Source organism: Vanessa cardui, chromosome 30 (genome assembly GCF_905220365.1).
Source record: "Vanessa cardui chromosome 30, ilVanCard2.1, whole genome shotgun sequence".
In the NCBI taxonomy this organism is placed as follows: domain Eukaryota; kingdom Metazoa; phylum Arthropoda; class Insecta; order Lepidoptera; family Nymphalidae; genus Vanessa; species Vanessa cardui.
In genome coordinates this window covers 2,458,877-2,480,495 of record NC_061152.1, presented here as the reverse complement: position 1 = coordinate 2,480,495, position 21,619 = coordinate 2,458,877, and the positions used below count along the sequence as shown (strand labels likewise).

Genomic DNA, 21,619 nt, shown 5'->3' with positions numbered 1-21,619 from the left:
AAAAACTAAAAGAGGAGACCCAATATAAAGGATTAAATGAGAAGCAACTTATTATATTTCATATATTAAATATTTAAATAATGAAATATGTATAATTGTATATATAATAAATTGGCTGTGTACAAAATATATTATTGAAATTGATTAGTACTTGTTTTATTACGTTATGGTGTAAATGAAGAGACAAATTTAAGATGTTAAATTATTTATTATTATTATTCATAATTTCAATCAATTTTTGAACTAAATTTAGCCACTGCTGTTGTAACTCCAGCTCTCTTATTCTGAAGTGTTCAGTGACAATTTCTTTTAAAACTGTACGCCACCGCTCGTCGTTCTCAGCAAATTGGCGTGCCGTTGCTTCCACAAAGGAAGGCCTAGGCCTATATATTACGCCTCGGAGGCCGCAGGTTAGTTAGTGGGATAGAGCGTCGGCGGCAGCAGCGGGAAATCTGAGATGTTAGTGGGGGTGTTTAACTTGTTGATCCTGAAATACCATGAAAATTATGGCCATTATATTAATTATATGTAACCATTTAAATTTAGTAGGAATTAAATAATAATAAATATGAGACAACATCACATACATTACTCTGATCCCAATGTAAGTAGCTGAAGCACTTGTGTTATGGAAATCAGAAGTAACGACGGTACCACAAACACCCAGACCCAAGACAACATAGAAAACTAATGGTAATCTACATCGACTCGGCCGGGAATCGAACCCGGGACCTCAGAGCGGCGTACCCATGAAAACCGGTGTACACACCACTCGACCATGGAGGTCGTTAAACTTAAGAAGGTTTACATTTGCTAATACCATAATTACAATCATTAATAGGCAAAGCAGATTATAAAGTTACTATTAGTGGGTCATTTACATGTTGATACATGTCAATTTAATATATTTAGTATTTTTAAGTAATAATAATACCAAATAATAAGTAGTAAATAATAAATAGTTGAAGAAGCATCTTCAATAGGCTCCTCGTTAGGTGACACATAATTTATTGGTAGTGGTGGTGGTAGTGGTGGTGTAATTCCAGCCAAATTAATAACTGGTAAATGAAACATTAAGAAATAATATAATATATTCAACAATAAATGTGCCATATACTCATATACAAAAAACTCACTCTCATTATTATATTATTACTTAAATTTTTAATTACACTAATTGTACTTGAAGATTTTTTCTTCAAGTTTTCTCATATAAATTGATATGACGAATAGTCTAATAAAAAATAAAATATTAAAAACCCTATGTTGAATAAAACAGATGAAAGAAGCAATTAACATAAATTATATAATTGAATATATCAAATTGTTAATTAATAATCTTGTTACCTCCACACCAATTTCTTCTATTTGCGTCAGACCTGAAGCAGCTTGGTAACCAATCAAGGTTAAAACCCGGTGCTCCAAGTCTGACAATGCTAGTTTAATCGGTGGACCAACACCTGTGCTTGTTGCAGCTTTATTAATTTTAGCTGCCTTTTTTTTATATTATTTTTTAGGTCACTCCAAACCTCACATGCAAAGCGAGGAATAATTATTATTAATAAAGGGATGCATATTTTATTACATAAATTATATCAAAAATGGTGTGCATGCGCTATTAAAAGGGTGTCATATTAAAGTTTAAAAGATAAAACAACAAATACATGAATGAATGCATGCAAACAACAATTTTTAAATTTCTAACGAAAAGGCATGTAAATGTTTTTCCATTTAAGTAATATCATGCATTGCATAGTAAATTAAGAGTCAATTGGAAGTATAGAACGCTAACGCTGTCTTACCTTTTTCCATTTTTCCACCGGTTTTGAATCCCCGGTACAGTCCATATTAAGGAGAGCCGCTAATTTATCCCAATTAGCTGCGGCCCTCAGCCGCCCCTGGGGTTCATAAACGGGCTTATTTAAGTCGCCGTTACTAGATTTGAGATTATAATTTATTACTTTTTAATTGTAGGATATCACATATATAACACTGACGTAATAAAACATATTTTATTCACCTCTCCATAAAATCCACCATCACATCAAATTGTGTGTGCGACGTTCTTCTTGCCATGATAATAACTTAATAAGAATTCAATTCAATTCAATTTTCATCAAAACTATAACACCTCGCCTCATTGCCTCCACTAGTGACAGGAGGGCTGGTTCGTTTTTGCCCAGACAGAGGATCGGAATTGCGATTCAACGGGGAAATGCTGCTAGCATTCTTGCCACCATTCCACGCAATCAAGATTTATACAGTAACTAGTTTTAATTCATATTTATATATATATATATATATATATATATATATATATATATATATATATATATATATATATATATATATATATATATATATATATATATATATATATTAAAGCATTTAATGTTGTTAATTCTTATATTAAATAAATATTTCATTTAAGTTTGAGTTTGTCAATAGGTTGACATAGGAATTGCGTGCGAATATTGTAGGTATGACAACAAGAAAACATGATGAATAATGTCAAATACAATAAAAACGGTCGAATATATTTCTCTCACCTTTTTTAGTGCGTGTAAGTGAGATGGAAATATAAATTGTGTAGTAGTCTATTTCGAGTAGCTCGACAGTTATCATGGTTTAAACGCAAACGAGTAATGTCAAACTCATACAACCGGATACAAATACTTCGTAATCTTCCATCAAGAAAAAAGAAAACTCTTATAAATCGTTAATTATTATTTATTATTAAAGCTGTCGATTGAACATAAAAACATTCTTCAGTAAACGAAATTGTCGAGTATATAGTTCAGTTGGGATGCGTCTGTGTCGCGTGCGTGCGCGCGTGGCCGGCGAGCAGCTTGTTGCTCTGAAACGGAAACCTACGTGAGAGCTCGGAACGCACACGAGTCCAGTGGCCTTAGAGTCCTACCAGAAAACGGACTCAGTGTAAAATTGGGCATATCTTGCAAATCCAAATGAAGTATGTATCGTAAGTTTGGTTCTAGCTTTAAGACGCATTTGGAAAGGAGCAAAAGCAGAAAATACAGAATTACTAAATTAAAATAAGTTCTTGGTGGTAGGGCTTTGTGCAAGCCCGTCTGGGTAGGTACCACCCAATCATCAGTTATTCTACCGCTAAATAACAGTACTCACTATTGTTGTGTTCCGGATTGAAGGGTGAGTGAGTGTAACAACAGGCACAAAGGACATAGTATCTTAGTTCCCAGAGTTGGTGGCACATTGACGATGTAAGGAATAGTTAATATTTCTTAAAGCGTCATTGTCTATGGGTGATGGTGGCCACTTTCCATCAGGTGGCCCATATGCTCGTCCGCCAACCTATACCATAAAAAAAAGATGTAACAAAATTAATATTCGGGGTGAGGTAAAGTTAGCACTCAATTGACGCTGGACTTCATAAAGGGGGAAATTCAAAAGTGTCAACTCACGGTGAATCCCCGCCCGCAAACACGGCAGATCTTGTCTCTGGGCGGCCGGACACCTTCGTGGACTCGGCGACGATGTTTCGCAAGGTCGGCGTTTCTTCCGAAATACTGGAAGACAAAATCACCTAAATAACGAGATTGACCAATAAGACACTCTAGAGTTTTCTTTCACGAATCCTCAGGTCCAGTTCAGGAGATATGAATGCCTACACGCGCGTGCCTCGGAGAGCACGTGAAGCTGTTCCTTGTCTGCGTCAGAATCGTTTCTCTATGAGAGTGACAGCACAGCGCGAACCCGAATCTGAGATGTCCGTCAATCAACATGACGTCATCATAACAATCCTCAACGAATGAGTTACTTTGCGGGAAAGAGACAACAATAACTCACCTTCTCACACGAGTCACATTTGAACTTGATACGCTTCAGATGGACGAGATCGGAGTAGTTTTTCATGTGGATATTCTTTGAAAATTCTCCAACGCATTGTCTCTTCGCCCATATGTTCCCGTCAACCGATTTCTCTGTAGGCGTTTCCTCTTCTTCTAATGATTCTTCTTCACCGATAGAATCTGTCTCAGATGCATCTTCACGATCTTCGATCCGGTCACCGTTCTCGCTGTCCATCTGGCGTCGCGTGCTTTCCTCCGATAAGTATATCCCGTTCGGATTCGAGTCACTGAACACGACCGTCGTCAAAGTCGACAGCGACACTGTATTCTAGAATAACGTAAATGAGTTGAGTTATAATTATTCATTAATAGTAAGACAACTTAGATGTAGCATCGGTAAAATTCGTAAAACCGATTACTGCCGATTCATGAAACCAATAGAAACAGCTCCGCATATTCGCTATAGATCCTCGCGTCAGTTCGACCCGAGACAGCGAGTGCGTGTAAAGCGACGCGTCGAATTGAGGAATATATTAGGTCGTATGACATTACAAGTTATTGCATTTGTGTGAAGATCATATTCACTTAAGTTATAAATATTGATAATTTGGGATAGTGTACTCAATTCGAATGTGATCGGTTTTACGATTTTTCTGCAGATGGATTGTCAGGGTTACAGAAGTGACAAAGGCCACCAAACACCTAAGACAACACCCCCCCCCCCCCCTTCACAGATGGTCGAATTTCAAAAGATAAAACGAAGTTTAATAGAAAATAAACTTAACAAACCAACCTGTTGCGCCTGCAGCATCTCGCTGGCCTGTCTGATCCTACTGCGGAACCGCTCGACGCTGCGCAGCGACGCGTTGCACTCCCAGCAGACGAGCGCCGCGTCGAGTGTGACGTCACCCTGGGGGGAATCATCGACACTGAATCAAACCTCTGCAACCCGAGTGAAACTCTTTATACAGTAGTCATAATACAATACAAACACACACAGACGCACGCACACACACACACACGCAGCCCATTCAGATAACCTCAGAATACTCCGAGACACAGCAAGGGCGCGGACGACGCGTCTGTCGAGACACAACCACGAATAGAGAGTCACCCACGCGGTCCGGACTCTCGTCGTACAGCAGCCTCCTGTAGATCTCCTCGTGCTGCCGCAGCGGGAACATCCTGCGGCCGACGCTGAGGCAGATGTGGCATTGCGGGTGATCCTCCTCCGTTTTGATCTCATCTTTGATGATCAGCTCGCTTTCGAGTTTCTAAAACAAGGATCAGCTTGAATTCATGAATATGTCCAATCAAGTTTTCCAATTAATTAATTCTAGAGTATACTCGAATGGCAGGAGATGTTTTCTTGGTGGTAGGACTTTGTGCAAGCCCGTCTGGGTAGGTAGAACCCAACCATCAGATATTCTACCGCCAAATAACAGTACTCAGTATTGTTGTGTTCCGGTCTGAAGGGTGAGTGAGCCAGTGTAACTACAGGCACAAGACATAACATCTTAGTTCCCAAGGTTGGTGGCGCATTGACGATGTAAGGAATAGTTAATATTTCTTAAAGCGTCATTGTTTATGGGTGATGGTGACCACTTACCATCAGGTGGCCCATATGCTCGTCCGCTAAACTATACCATAAAACAAAACAAAACAAAAACATGTAATTATATAATATAAAAAAAGATTGACAAACATATATTACATACTAGCTGTACATGTAGCCCGCGACCTTGTACGCGTTTGAATTTAACCAAAAAAACATTGTAGCCTTGTAACAAGTTACTCCTTATTATATCAGTTATTTGCCCTTGAAAGTCCCGTCAAAATCGGTCCAGCCATTCCCAAGATTAGCCGGAACAAATAGAGTAGTGTAGTAAACGATTTCTGGTGACGGGAACATATGTAGAATAACTGATGAGTGGGTAGTACCTACCCCGACGGGCTTGCACAAAGCCCTACCACCAAGTAAGTCTCTTGATATCCTTACCAAGTCTACATTCATAGCAAATAGCGGTTCATTTGTCTCAGGGGCGTCATTACTACTTTCCTCTTCCACTTTTATCTTGCATCCTAAATCTTGACTAGTATAATAATCTGAAAATAAAAATTTTCAGCTTAGTACTTATTAATTATTTAAAAGAAAACACAGAGCTGAATATACAGGGTCATTGGTAATTCGACGTATATCCGTTACGAGGTGATAAGGATGACTATTTGCTATAATTACAACCCCCAGATGCATGATGCAAAAGTGAACCATTTTTGAGTTAACACGGTTTTTAGTTCTTTTTCAAAATAAGCCAATAACGCAACTTCAAAGATTTATTTAAACAAAAGTATCAGTTACCTATTTTTTCTTCTGATTTATAAAAACGATTAAAAACTGGTTATTTGTCACTATTAAAACAATAATTAAAAAACGGAAAACGATATTATTTCAATATTTTTCTGATTTTATTTCCACAACAATTCCTATAAAACCAAAATAATCATTATGAAACTCGAAATTTGACGACCTCCGTGGTCGAGTGGTGTGTACACCGGTTTTCATGGGTACGCCACTCCGAGGTCCCGGGTTCGATTCCCGGCCGAGTCGATGTAGATTACCATAAGTTTTCTATGTTGTCTTGGGTCTGGGTGTTTGTGGTACCGTCGTTACTTCTGATTTCCATAACACAAGTGCTTTAGCTACTTAAATTGGGATCAAAGTAATGTATGTGATGTTGTCTCATATTTATTATTATTTATAAATGCAGATTATTTTAAAAACAACCGTTTTCCTAGCACTCCAATAATGTATAACAACTAGGATCTTCTTTCAAAGCAACCGAAATGACCAGAAAGGACGATGGTGGAAGTTCGAATTTGAAACCGAATTCAAAATAAAGGTCGCTCTTTAAAATTCCCACAAAATTAATGAAAATTAATATCCAATGAAAAACTTCACTGACTTAAATTACTTAATTAATAGAAATACAGTTTAATAGGCTGTTTGATTTTTTTTTTAAATCCATTTTATATTATTATTTAAAGATTGTTGGTTTGAGGTTAAGGACCCAGAAAAAGTTGATTTTTTTTTTTATTTCTAGTACATATTTGCCGAAAAATATCATATTAAAAATTCCATTTTTAAATAACACGCGAAAACGCTACTTGGACAATATGGCGCAACAATGGGGTCGGTGACGGCACTTGCCTGTCTTTTAATCTGTAGTACATATAGTAGGAAATCAAGGTTAAAAAGCAAGTGACTTCATAAGCCCGGCCAATAAGGCGTTTTGTGTCACGTGACAAACGTTTAAAAAAATGCATTTTTGAATAAACTAAGTAATCTTTTCAACTTTCGTTAATAAATAACCGTTTTTAAACTCATAATATACACTGATTACAATAATTGACACTTTATTTTTCGCATTGTCAAATAGCCTATAGTTTGTCACGTGAAATGAAACGTTTCTGAATTTTCGATTGATCGTGTTTATGACGTCACTAAAACCTAAACCGTGAACTTCGTTTGACTACCTTTCGAAACTCAGATTTAGAATTTGATAATAATGAAAAAAACACTATCTATATTCATAAATAATGCAGAAATAAGATTATATTACTGTCTTTGTTAAGAGGGACAGTCGCGTAGCTAGGTGAGGGAGGGCCCCGGTATATAGAAAAAGAACCACTAACCTTGGGAACTAAGATGCTATGTCCCTTGTGTCTGTAGTTACACTGGCTCACTCATCCTTCAAACCGGAACACTACAATACTGCGTACTGTTGTTTAGCGGTAGAATAAATGATAAGTGGGTGGTACCTACCCAGGCGGGCTTGCACAAAGCCCTACCACCTAGTAAACTAATTATTACCCTTTAAAATTATAGATCCCGAATATGAAATCTTGTGCGCAAACTCATGATTTTCTAGCTTCAGAAGCTTAAGGTTTAGTTTAGAGGGCCCCCTGAACTCAGGGGCCTTGGTATACTGCACCACCTGGACCTACGATAGCTTCGCCACTAAACAGAGGCCAAGCTTTGAAAGAATAAAGTTTGCATACCGTTTGTACAAACTTCAATAGTAGTAGTTGGCTCCTGTTTGATTACTATAGGTTGTTTTATATCTTTCATTATTTTTTTATTGACAGATGCAGATGGAGAAGTACCAGCATCACGTATTCCTTCAGTGCGATCTTCTTGACAATGAAATTTCGAAGGCAAAACTTTGTCCTTCAAAATTATTTTTCGGCTAAAACCCATTTGGTACTGATAGTAATTTGACATGTCATTTTGCATCTGTAACAAACAAATAACGTAATAAGTTATAGTACGACACAACCAATAGAAACAGCTCCCTATCGCGCCATTCGACGCTATTCGTCGCTATAGATTCCCGCGTCAGTTCGACCCGAGACAGCGAGTGCGTGTAAATCGACGCGTCGAATTGACGAATATATTAGGTCATATGATGTTACAAGTTATTACGTTTGTGTAAAGATCATATTCATATTATATTCATAAGAAATATACAGGGTTATTGGTAACTCGACGTATTTCCGTTAGGAGGTGATAGGGGTGACTATTTGCAATAATTTTAACATATATGAGTTATCACGTTTTTTAGCTTTTTTCAAAATTTGTCAAAAATGCAACTTCAAAAATTTTTTTAGAAAAAAGTATCAATTAAAATCTATTTTTTTCTTTTGTTATATAAAAACGATTAAACACTGCATATTTGTCAATATTTAAACAATAATTATCGGTCGAACGAATTTATTTCAATTTTTTTTCTTCAAAAATGCCTTAAAAACTAAAAAAATCATCAACAATCATATTGATAATTTGAGATAGCGTACTCAATTCGGATGTGATCGGTTTTACGAATTTTGCCGATGCTACATCTAAGTTGTGTCGTACTATAAACAGTATTGTTTTGTTGTTGTTTTTTATAGTTATAGTTTTCTATTTTTGTTGATTTCCTTTAATTTAATTAACTTAGTTTTATATATTTTTTATTCTTTTTATAATTGTGCCTTGCCTTAATAAACGTTTCTTTCTTTCTTTTTTTCTTTATTATGCCTTAAAAAATATTTTGAATCTGTAATCTCGGCCGTAACGGTGAATACTTCTCGTGTCTTCTCCGTTAGCTAGTATAAGTGTATTATCTATGTTCGTGACGTTGACGAAATAAACTGTGCCTTTTTGACACAAATAAACGCCACAAAAAAGTATGGGTCTTATCTTTTAGTGATATATATTAAAATCTTAAGACTGGCTACAATTTTTAATAATAATTATGGAAAGCAGCGTCAATATTAATTAATCTTTAGTAAATTGAATGAAACATTCTGTTAAAAACAGTCGACGTATTATAACCTCAAATCAACAACAAAATATTTACATTCTGAGTGACATTCATTACGAAAAAAATACAAATATGTTTACTTACATCGAAATGGTCTTCACAGAAAAATATATGTGTACTATTCGATATATCGTTAGGATCCCTCTGAGCCAGTTTCAACCACTTTCGACGCTTTTCTACATTCTTCGGAACACTTACAAATAATTTATCCGCAGTTTTTATCGACGTATTTTTACACTTGGGAACTGCACACCATTTGTAATTCATAATTACATAGATCACTGTTAAAGTATTAATCGAATCGCACTTTCGTTCTTTGTTTGCAACGAATAAATGTCACAGATACAGGCAAGTGACGTCACCGACCCCGATTAATACATGTATTCTGTCACAGATAAAAAATAAGTAAAATGTAAAAAAATCAAATAAGTATGTACGACTTCTCCCCGAAAAAAGAGGAAGCTTATGACATTGCTAATTATATATTATTCATTTAACAAGAAACATACTTCAGCAAAGGAAATTGTCAAGTATACATATAATTCAACCGGGGCCATATAACGTTAGCCTCTGAGGCACAAGCACGGTACAGAAAGGACTGTAGTTGTTATATCGACACGACTCCATAGCCTCATCGAACCATGTTCGGGACGACGACGTTTTAATGAGTTAGAATCTAACAAAACCCGATTCGCCCCCCAAGATACAAATCAAATCAAAATATACTTTATTCAAGTGGGCTTTTTCAAGCACTTTTGAATCGTCATATAACAATTAAGTGAAGCTACCACCGGTTCGGAAAGTAAATTCTACCGAGAAGAACCGGCAAGAAACTCAGTAGTTACTCTTTTTCAACATTTAAAAAAAATACAGCCATGTTAGTTAATACAATTATTTAAATTTATATATCCTGCCTGGAAGTCAACAGGTATACCGAATACCTTTCTAAACCTTTCCAATAAGTGAAAAAAAAACACAATGTTCTGTACATGTTGTCTTAATGTAATACAAAAGAATTTGTTTTGATTCTTTTTTTTTTAAGATTTGCTACAATAAACATCGACATGAATAATTTTGAAATCTTTGCGTAACTTAAATACGCCAGTGTAAATAGTTTGTTAGTGTAAAAATGATAGGTACATATTTCAACGATAAAGTTGTGAAATGCCAAATATAAAACTATACTTATAAAAATACTTTCTGGGGGTACTTCTAAATTGATTACTTTACTTTATTAAATCATTATAATTCCTAGGTTACATTAATATATTTTTACTTGAATGATATTTAAAAATCTAAATCGTTATTAAATAATATGTTAATAACGTCTTTTCATTTCTAAACTCACAATGGATTATGTCAAATATATGTCAGAAGTCAGTCAAAATATGACTTCAAACTTGTATTTTACGAATTTTGAATGGAATTACGAAAACAAATATTTTTAATGATTATCTATGTAATAAATCATTGCTATTTAATTAATTTATAAATAAAAAGTATCGTAAAAAATGAGCGTTAAAGTTGAATTAGATACCGTCTGTCGCGGTTGTTTGAGTCACGACCGTAATATTGTACCTTTAAAGAATAACGCTAGCTTATTTTTTATCCTTATTGCCGACCAATATATACCTAAGGTACGTAAAATATACTATATCAAACAGCCATAAATTCTAAAATTGAACTTAAAACCTTTCTATACGTACTCTCGTCACTAAAAATCTATTTTGTGGTATTTGTATATGAATTGATGAAATTTAATAGAAGAATAGCGTACTACTCGCACCAAGCGATATATTGTGCATGAGACTTAGGCTGTTTTAAAGATAAAATGTTTGTTTATTATTGGTTGTATATCTTTGATACTTTTGAGCTCTTAAATATTATTTTAGTGCTTATAATAAGTATAAGACTGCCTTAATAATTCTTACTGAGTATTTGGTACTCAATAATGCAGCTATGACACTTAGATGAGCCTCCGCACTGTAGTAACTGCATATAGATGCCTGAGACATCAGGTCGTCAGATGTTAGGTACAATAAGCACAAGAATTAGCCATAAAATCAGAGTGACGCAGTGTTTAACAACAGTGACCACGAGTGTTTAATAAATAATTTAGACAAAATCTTTCTGCTTTCAGGATTCAAACTATTTCAACATGTACCTTTGCTGGGAATGCATCGCCCTCTTGAGGAAAGTTGCCTTGTTTCAGAAACAAATACAGAAATCGAAGGATATCTTCCTGGAGTGTTGGGTAAATTGTTTTTTGTAATGTCTTCGTGAGTGGAGGCAGAAAAAAATTAAAAAAAACAAACAATATTACATACAACAGTACAAACTAGCCTGTAAATTTCCTACTACTCGCCTAAGGCCTCCTCTCCCTTTGAGGGAAAATATTTTAGCATATTCCACCACACTGCTCCAATGCTGGTTACACATGTGGCAGAATCTTTGAAATTGGGTATATGCAGGTTTCCTCACAATGTTTTCCTTCACCACTAAACATGCAATGAATTATAAACACATATTAAGCACATGAAAGTGCATTGGAACTTTCCTGGGTTACAATAAAGTGTCATTGATTAAGATGCACACATACTAACCACTGGGCTCGGCTCTACCTATGTCTACATTTTCCATGCTATTTGCAAATAGTTCTGATATTCTATGCTTTGTAAAGAAAGAGGTAAAATATAAAGTAAAATTGCTTCATATTTAAATACTCGAGTAAAATATTTAAATAAAAATATTTGAGTATTATATGAATGCATTTTTTATGGGGAACATTTGTATAACTACAGACTCTTGATGTCACAGTGTTGTCCAAACTTCAGATGTTTTAAATAGTTTTCTCAATCATAGTGCAACTGAAAATCTGATACACTTAAAATATGCCTTATCTATGGTGCGTAGGAGAGATTGCAGTACTATTGGTCTGTTTTTGGATTTATTCCAAGCATTTGATTGTGTAGAACACAAACATTTTAATTTTTGATTTAAACATTTACCATATTAAGTAGAAATTTTGATTTTAGGCTTCATAAAGAAAACAGAGAACTTACTAAGTGTTTGTTAGTGAAATTAAGTCTGTATTACAAGTAAGAGTGCCACAGGGATCAATTTTAGGTATTGTTTAGTTTTTATTCTTTACTAGCGACCAGCCCCTGCTATGCACGGGTGCAATTCTGATACTAAATATATTATAGAATTTATTTATTAACGACATTACATTAGACACTTATAAAATTATCAGTTTTTCTTTACTATATTGTCCATGTATATACAAAACCTTCCTTTCAAATCACTCTTTCTATTAAAAAAAAAACCCTATCAGAATCAGTTGCGTAAATTTAAAGATCTAAGCTTACATAGGGGTAGACAGCGGTATGAGCTGAGATGGCCCAGTGATTAGAACGCGTGCATCTTAACCGATGGTTGCGGGTTCAAACCCAGGCAAACACCACTATATGTGTGTGCTTAATTTGTGTCTATAATTCATCTTTTGCTCGGCGGTGAAGGAAAACATCGTGAGGAAACTTGCATGTGTCTAATTTCATCGAAATTCTACCACATGTGCATTCCACCAACCCGCATTGGAACAGCGTGGTGGATTATGTTCCAAACCCTCTCCTTAATGGAAGACGAGGCCTTATCACAGCACTGTGAAATGTACAGGCTGTTACTACTGCTACTACTGACAGTGGTAAGCGACTTTGTTTTTTACTATGTAATGGTTTTAAATTCCAGAAACAACCAAGACCGATGGAACCAATGTCACATTTAAAAACAGTACACAAAAACGACTACGATCTTATAATAGAATATGATGAAGAAGACATAAAATTGAATGATTTACAATACGACAAAGTTATAAAGGAAGAAGCATTCGATAGTTTTGATAACAGTACAGACCTATTCGATAGGTCGGATTATACAGATAATATAGAACCTAAGATAGTGAAAAAGAAAATAAAAAAAACAAAGAGCAAAGTTAAAATGACAGAAGTGGTGTATGAAGATGATGAAAGGGATAGATTTATGTCACAAGTTCAACTCAGTGTTAGGGAATTGGAGGCGTTAGAAAGAGACAAGAGAGGCAGGATTGTTGGGATGTCGTATCGTTGTAATGTTATGGTTAAGAAAATGTTATCTGCCAAACGGAGAGATATTCGTAACTGTGATAATGTGAGTATGTGAAAAAGTATTTAATAAATTTTGACGACCTGCATGGTCGAGTGTGTCCGGTTTTAATGGGTACGCAACAACGAGGTCCCGGGTTCGATCGACTGAGTTGATGTAGAAATAATAGTGTTCTATATTGTCTTGGGTCTGGGTGTTTGTCGTCATTACTTCTGATTTTCCAACCATGCCTTAGCTACTTACATTAATATTAATATGAGACAACATCACATACATTACTCTGATCCCAATGTAAGTAGCTAACGCACTTGTGTTGAGGAAAATCAGAAATAACGACGGCACAAACACCCAGACCCGAGACGACATAGACAACTAATGAACTTTTTCTGCATCGAACCCGGGACGTCGGAGTGGCGTACCCATGAAAACCGGTGTATACACCATTCGACCAAGGAGGTCGTCAAATTCGTCAAACGTTGGGATCAGAGTAATGTATGTGATGTTGTCCAAATTAGTTAATTTATTATTTATAATGTATATATAAAGTTCATAATTATTTCAATTTGTTTATCAAAAAGTTAAGAGTTACGTTACTGTTAAAAATCAAATGCGACGTATGTTTGTAAAATTAGGGGAAGACTAGGAGATTTTCTTTTTAGTTATTCGCACTTTAATATTTAAAAACTCAAAAAATGTGATATTCCATATCACATATTTGATTTACATTATGGATTACTTTTTCTTCTATATCAAATCTAGATCTTTGATAAATTTTATCTTCAAATTACCGACATTTTTTACAACTGGGCCATTTTCATATACAACTACCACCCGCCCCTCTTCGCACGGTTGCAATTCCGATACTAAATTATACTACAGATGTTTTTCTCGTTTCTTTACTATATCGTCTATGTATAATATACAAAAACCTTTCTCTCGAATCGCTCTATCTATTAAAAAAACCGCATCGAAATCCGTTGTGTAATTTTAGAGATCTAAGCATACATAGATACAGACGGCAGTAAGGGACTTTGTTTTATACTAACTGATTATAATGACTAGATATCACCTATGGGTTTGCTTGCATTTTAGGGATTGATCGTCAGCTGTTAGGCATAAAGAGTAAAATCTTGGTTCCATTTCATAAAAAAAAATTACCTGTTGCCTGTAAAGTCGGTATACGGGCGAAAGTTTTACGTGACAACGACTTTGAGTGGTAAAATAATTTTAATGTGAATATTCATTCGTATAGTAGGAAGAAGGATGAAATAATAGTAACAATTTAAAACATTTATTTAATTAAATTCAAAAACAACGACTTTTTATGTCTGTCTCTCTCGCTCTTAGGCGGGCTAACCATGCCCGAGTGGAAGGGACGCGTGCCTCTCACTCGCTCTCGTTGTGAGCGCATAACGTGAGCGGAGCGTAACGCAGTTTCTTGAAGTGTCTCCCGGCAAACCAATTTATAAGACGTTGTCACGTCAAAAAAATGAAATTCACCTTCATGCCTCAGTCAAAGACCAACAGACATAGTTATCTAGATTATATTCACATTATTTATTTAATTCCAGTCCCAACCAAAATGCTCTCAGTGTGATCAAACACTGTCAACCCCAAAAGACCTCCAGGATCACTGGCTACGTCACAATATAACAGCCTACCAGTGCCGCTTCTGTGGCTACCGTGGTGACGACACCGATGACGTCATGGCCCATTTAAAGCAGAAACACAATAAGCTATATACGTGCAAGTGTGGAGTGGAGTTTCGCAGCATACGTGAATACTACAGACACAATAAGAATTTGCACAAGAAATTCGACTGTGATCATTGCAATCGTCGGTTTCAATCGAAGGCAACGATTGAGAAACATATGCTGTGAGTATCATCAACTGTAAATATCCCACTGCTGGGCTAAACCCTCCCCTTTGAGGTGGTTTGGAACCTACGATGTTTTCTATGGAAGGAATTTCTATGGAATTAGACACATGCAGGTTTCCTCGTGATTTTTTTCTTCACCGATCATGAGATTAATTAAAAACACTAATTAAGCACATGGATATTCAGTGGTGTTAGGGTTAGCATGCAAGTGTTCTAACCACCGGGCTATCTCGGATCATACTATATAATGTATATAATGTAGACCCAGCTTCAGATAAACAGGAACATCAAATAATTAACAATATTTAATATGGTTTACAATATTTATTTTTACAGTTTTCTTTACAATCGTCCATTATTTTTCGTATTTAAAGGCAGATTAACAATTCCCATGTCAAATGTAATAATATTCTATTTCTACTTTTATTTATAAAAATGTCAAACCAAAAAGTATTCATTACATTCATATAATTCTGTGACTGAATATAGCTCAACAGCTAGAAGTTATATAACATTTAATGATTATTTATAAATATTATATTTAAAATACTTTATAGGCTTACAATAAGTACACGATCTCATCATCTCACTAGATATTTATGTGTTTTGGTTAGGTTGAGTGAGCCAGTAGAAAGGACATAACTTGAATTCCCAAGGCATGGCAGGTTTAATGATTCAAGTTTTCATCCGGCTCGAAGGACCAAAAATTGTTTTTTGTTTTTAAAAGTTAATGAAACTTTTTAAACATCGATAATGTTTTTTCCAGCCAGTGCCACTTGCCGTATACGTGCAACCTCTGCCATCGTAACTACAAGAGTTACAAAGTGTTGATGAATCACTATTTCGTGTATCACGCTGAGAGCATGAGGAAGGTTAAACAGGAGAAACCGTACTGTGTCGAATGCGATATAACTTTTGAGAATGAATATCTCTACAAACGGCACCTCAGGTCCGCTGTCGCCCATCGACCCAAGATGGATGTCAAGTGAGTTAAAGAATAAATTTTCTTAGCCCACTGTTGGGCTAAGACTCCCTTTGAGAATATGGGTTGGTGGGATATGGATTGGTGGATTATCATGTGGAACAATTTCGTTGAAATTAGACAGGTTTCCTGTCTGTCACATGTGAAACCATCACTGGAGCAGCGTGGTGGAATATGTTCCTAACCTTCTCTTCAAAAAAAGGTCCTTAGTCCAGCAGTGGGAAATTTAAAAAGTTCTAGTTGATGATAAAGCGTGGAGTTGGTTTTTCTTGTTTACTGACATACTGTTAAAATGGTGGAAAAGTATCTAATGAGTTTGTTATCGGTTCTGAGTAGAATCTACTTTCCAAACCGGTAGGTTTACATTTAATTCAACACTGTAGAACGATTCTAATGTAAGCTAATATTATAGATGTAAAAGTAACTCTTTCTGTCTGTTTGTCTCTCTTTCACGACCAGACCGCTGAACCGAATTTGATGAAATTTGTTATGAAGTTAACTTGGACTCCAAGGTAGGACATAGGTTACTTTCTTTCCTGACACATAAAAATCAATCCCCTAAAAGTCGAACGAAACCGCGGGAAGAACCAGTTGAGTATATTTGAATAAAGATTTTTTTTTTTTTAATTTCAGAGTTCCCTGTCCCGACTGCGGGAAAGTCTTTAGTCGCAAGACTTATATGACGAATCATTATAACCTAGTTCATGTTAGAAAATCGAAGCATTACTGCGAAATATGTGACAAGGTGAGTTTTTCACATACCACATAGCAGTTGTGATCTCAGGGTGAGGATGCTGTATATATTAACAATAGGCTATTTGACAGGTTTTTAAAATCCATTTTATATTATTTAGTAGAGGTTAAGGAACCCAGTAAAAGTTGATATTTTTTATTTCTAGTACATATTGGCCTTAAAATGTCATATTAAAAGTTCCATATTTAAATAGCGCGCGAAAACGCTACTTGGGCAATATCGGTGACGTCACTTTCCTCTATTTTAATCTGTGGTACATATAGTAGAAAAGCAAAGTTTACAAGAAAGTGACTTCATAATCAGCCCGGCCAATCAGGAGCGTTTTGTGTCACGTGACAAACGTTTGAAAATATGAATTTTTATTTATGGATTTTTAAATAAATTAACTTTCGTTTGTAAATAACTATGTTTAAACTCGTAATATTCTCTGATTTGTAATCAGAGAATATTACGATTTTTTTAATTATTTAATTCACAATTTATTTTTCGCATTGTCAAATAGCCTATTCCTTACATCCCCCAAGCACAACCAACGTGCAGCAACTAAGATGTTATGTCCCTTGTGCCTGTAGTTACACTGGCTCACTCGAAAGTCACCATCTCTGCCTCGCACAACCACTCAACCAACTTTCATTGGTGGTTTTTCCGAAGTAACTAGGGTATCCTCAAGAGCTTACTCCTTACTTAAAGGCCTTACTCCTTACTTGCCCAATGTTTTGCAGATGTCCATTAAGTTGGAGTATCCTGCTCTTTTAACAGCTATAACTTAATAAAAACTTGGTTTTGGTGGAATTAAAGGATAGTACCCATAGCCCAGATAACCTAGTGGTCCAAACCCAGGCAAGCACCGCTATATATATGTGCTTAATTTGTGTTTATAATTCATCTCGTGATCGGTGAAGGAAAACATCGTGAGGAAACCTGCATGTGTCTAAATAAAACTAGTTATAACAGATTTGAATCGCGTATATTATTTTTTTTTTTTTGACATCCCGACGTTGCTTTAAAGTCCTCGAAACGTCGGGATGTCAAAAATAATTAATATACGCGATTCAAATCCGTTATAACTAGTTTTATTTAAATGTGTAATAATCGCGAAAATTTAAGACAACTGCAAGTGTCTAATTTCATAGTAATGCCACATGTGTATTCCACAAACCCGCATTGGTACGTGGTGGGATATGTTCCAAATCTTCTCAAAGGAAGAGAAGGCTTTAGCCCAGAGAAATTTATTAATAATATTTGCTAGATGGTACCCAAACAGGCTTCCACAGAGCTTACCACGAAGTTGTTTATATCTTTTAATTATGTAATTGTTGTTTAATTAATTATGTTTTTTTCTTCCAGTACTTCATAACTGGTTACGCGATACGGACGCACAAGAAATTCGTCCACGAGAAACGAGAGAAACCGAAAGATAAAATATGTGAAATATGCGACAGAGGATTCTTTGTGAGTTACATTTTGTAATATATAAATAAATAATAAATATGAGACAACATCACATACATTACTCTGATCCCAATGTAAGTAGCTGGAGCACTTGTGTTATGGAAATCAGAAGTAACGACCCAAGACAACATAGAAAACTAATGATAATCTACATTGACTCGGCCGGGAATCGAACCCGGACGTCGGAGTGGCTTACCCATGAAAACCGGTGTACACACCACTCGACCATGGAGGTCGTCAAGTTATATTACTTGTTGCATCGCTTGCGTTTTGTAGTGTTCTTTATGTATAATAACAAGCTGTACCCGCGATCTTTTACGCGTTTGAAGTTAACAAAACATATTTTTTTTTATGGTATAGCTTCTCGGACGAGCATATGGGCCACCTGATGGTAAGTGGTCACCATTGCCCATAGACAATGACGCTGTAAGAAATATTAACTATTCCTTACATCGTCTACTAAGATGATACGTCCCTTGTGCCTGTAGTTACACTGGCTCACTCACCCTTCAGACCGGAACACAACAATACTGTGTACTGTTGTTTAGCGGTAGAATAATTGATGAGTGGGCGGTACCTACCCAGACGGGCTAGCACATAGCCCTACCACCATGTAATATTATTGTAGTCGAAGTTACTCCCTATTATATCAGTTATCTGCCAGTGAAAGTCCCGTCAAAATCGGTCGAGCCTTTCCAGAGATTAGCCTGAACAAACAGACAGACAAAAATTGTAAAAAATGTTATTTTGCTATATGTATCGTGTATACATATATACATATGCATTGAGTAACAAAGGGCTGTTTTAATATTACAAACAGACACTCCAATTTTATTATATGTATACGTATAGATTATATAGTTATTTTATGACGATTCAAAAGCGCTTGTAAAAGCCTACTTGAATAAATTTTAAAGCAGATTCAGCCATTCATATTTGCAGTAGCCTTGTTAAGCTATAATATATATAATAGGATGTGTTTGTATGTATGACATCTAGACTCAGAAACTACTGTACCGATCATTATGAAAATTGGTATGGATATGTATTATATCACGGAAGTGTGTATAGTACAACACAACTTAGATGTAGCATCGGCAAATTCAATAAAACCGATCACTGCATTCACACAACCAATGGAAACAGCTCCCTATCGCGCCACTCGACGCTATTCGTCGCTATAGATTCCCGCGTCAGTTCGACCCGAGACAGCGAGTGCGTGTAAAGCGACGCGTCGAATTGACGAATATATTAGGTCATACGATGTTACAAGTTATTGCGTTTGTGTAAAGATCATATTCACATGAGAAATAGATATTGATAATTTGGGATGGCGCACTCAATTCGGATGTGATCGGTTTTACGAATTTTGCCGATGATACATCTGAATTGTGTCGTACTATAAGCTGTTTCCATTGACGTAATTCGCCACTAGGCGGCGCCACTATACATGTTCTACGTTCAACCGATTGTCATGAAAATTTGGGCTTACAAGTATTTATTCGTTGAGAATGTGATTGTCTGTATCGTTAAAAATCACCACCAGATGGCACCATACATCGAGTTATATACCGATCAACCGATAATTATAAATAAATTAATTCAAAAAGCAAATCTACTAACTTAGGCTATTTGACAATGCGAAAAATAAAGTGTCAATTATTGTAATCAGTATATATTATGAGCTTAAAAATGGTTATTTATAAACGAAAGTTGAAAATAATACTTAATTTATTCAAAAGTGCATAAATAAAAAAGCATTTCTTTAAATGTGTGTTGCGACACAAAACGCGCCTTATTGGCCAGGCTTATGAAGTCACTTGTGTGTTAACCTTATTTTCCTATTGTATGTACCACAGATTAAAATACAGCAAAGTGACGTCACCGACCCCATTGCAGCGCCATATTGTCCACGTAGCGTTTTTGCGCGCTATTTAAATATGGAATTTTTAATATGATATTTTTCGGCAAATATGTACTAGAAATAAAAACACAACTTTTACTGGGTTCCTTAAATTCTACTAAATAATATAAAATGGATTTTAAAAACCAGTCAAATAAAATTATCATTTAGGATAAGATATTTATTAATTATAACAACAGACAACAGCCTGTAAATTCTCACTGCTGGGCTAAAGGCCTCCTCTCCCTTTGAGGAGAAGGTTTGAAACATATTCCACCACGCTGTTCCAATGCGGGTTGGTGGAATACACGTGTGGCAGAATTTCTATGAAATTTGTCACATGCAGGTTTCCTCAGGATGTTTTCCTTCACCGCTGAGCACGAGATGAATTATAAAGACAAATTAAGCACATGAATCAGCGGTGCTTGCGTGTGAACCCGCAATCATCGGTTAAGATGCACGCGTTCTAACCACTGGGCCATCTCGACTCTTATTAATTATAATTTTTTTATAATTTCAGACGAATCGAGTGCTCATAAACCACAGAAGGACACACACAGGCGAGAGACCATATAAATGTGCGTACTGCCCAGCTGCGTTTGCACAGAGGTCTGCAATGAAAACACACGAACGAACACAGCACAAGAATTACATAAACAGTTGATCCTAAACATTGTTTTATTCAATCCTATAATACTAATATTGGGCGAAAGTCTGTATGTTATCTGTTAAACTGCTGAATCGATTTTGATGAAATTTTAAGTAAATATTGGACAACGTCACATACATTACTCTGATCCCAATGTAAGTAGTTAAAGCACTTGTGTTGTGGAAGATCAGAAATAACAACGACACAGACACCCAGACCCAAGACAATGTAGAAAACTATTTTTTTCTATATCGATTCGGCCGGGAATCGAACCCGGGACTTCGTAGTGACGTCTAGAATATGATTGTGTGGTATTGTGATGTGTACGTTTTTGGAGCAATATTATTAAACTAGAATTTATTTTAAGGCACCAATATTGACTTTCAAAAAGTGATCGCAATATGTCTGTCCGCATAGTTATCTTAAAATATATTTGAAAAAACATATTATCCACCACGCTGGTCCAATGCGGGTTGGTGGAATGTACATGTTACAGAAATTTGATGAAATTAGACACATGCAGGCCTCGCGATGTTTTCCTTCACCGCCGAGCGCGAGATGAATTATAAACACAAGTTAAGCACATACATATAGTGGTGCTGGCCTGAGTTTGAACCAGAAATCATCGGTTAAGATGCAAGCGTTCTAACCACTGGGCCATCTCGGCTCT

General features: G+C 35.8%; 2 protein-coding genes and 1 pseudogene across 3 annotated transcripts; 1 reads left to right on the top strand and 2 right to left on the bottom strand.

The window, feature by feature from the left end:
- Positions 1 to 154: 154 nt before the first annotated feature.
- On the bottom strand, positions 155 to 2,141 carry LOC124542109 (annotated as a pseudogene).
- A 573-nt stretch (positions 2,142 to 2,714) lies between these two features.
- On the bottom strand, positions 2,715 to 9,553 carry LOC124542339 (zinc finger protein 721-like). Of its 2 annotated transcripts, XM_047120310.1 has the most exons (8): positions 9,275 to 9,553; positions 7,887 to 8,121; positions 5,827 to 5,933; positions 4,946 to 5,101; positions 4,621 to 4,737; positions 3,826 to 4,155; positions 3,441 to 3,545; positions 2,715 to 2,857 (listed from the first exon to the last, which is right to left on the bottom strand). In XM_047120310.1, exons 1-8 carry the CDS (start codon positions 9,455 to 9,457, stop codon positions 2,798 to 2,800), a joined length of 1,293 nt encoding a protein of 430 aa, XP_046976266.1. In that variant the 5' UTR covers positions 9,458 to 9,553; the 3' UTR covers positions 2,715 to 2,797. The 2 variants fall into 2 exon arrangements, with proteins under 2 accessions (XP_046976266.1, XP_046976268.1); XM_047120312.1 differs by lacking the exon at positions 7,887 to 8,121 and having other exon boundaries at positions 9,275 to 9,499.
- Positions 9,554 to 10,570: 1,017 nt separating this feature from the next.
- On the top strand, positions 10,571 to 20,971 carry LOC124542198 (zinc finger protein 845-like). The gene is made up of 8 exons (XM_047120144.1): positions 10,571 to 10,827; positions 11,331 to 11,444; positions 12,938 to 13,375; positions 14,902 to 15,206; positions 15,976 to 16,194; positions 16,825 to 16,936; positions 18,293 to 18,397; positions 20,821 to 20,971. Exons 1-8 carry the CDS (start codon positions 10,702 to 10,704, stop codon positions 20,962 to 20,964), a joined length of 1,563 nt encoding a protein of 520 aa, XP_046976100.1. The 5' UTR covers positions 10,571 to 10,701; the 3' UTR covers positions 20,965 to 20,971.
- The last annotated feature ends 648 nt before the right edge of the window (positions 20,972 to 21,619 follow it).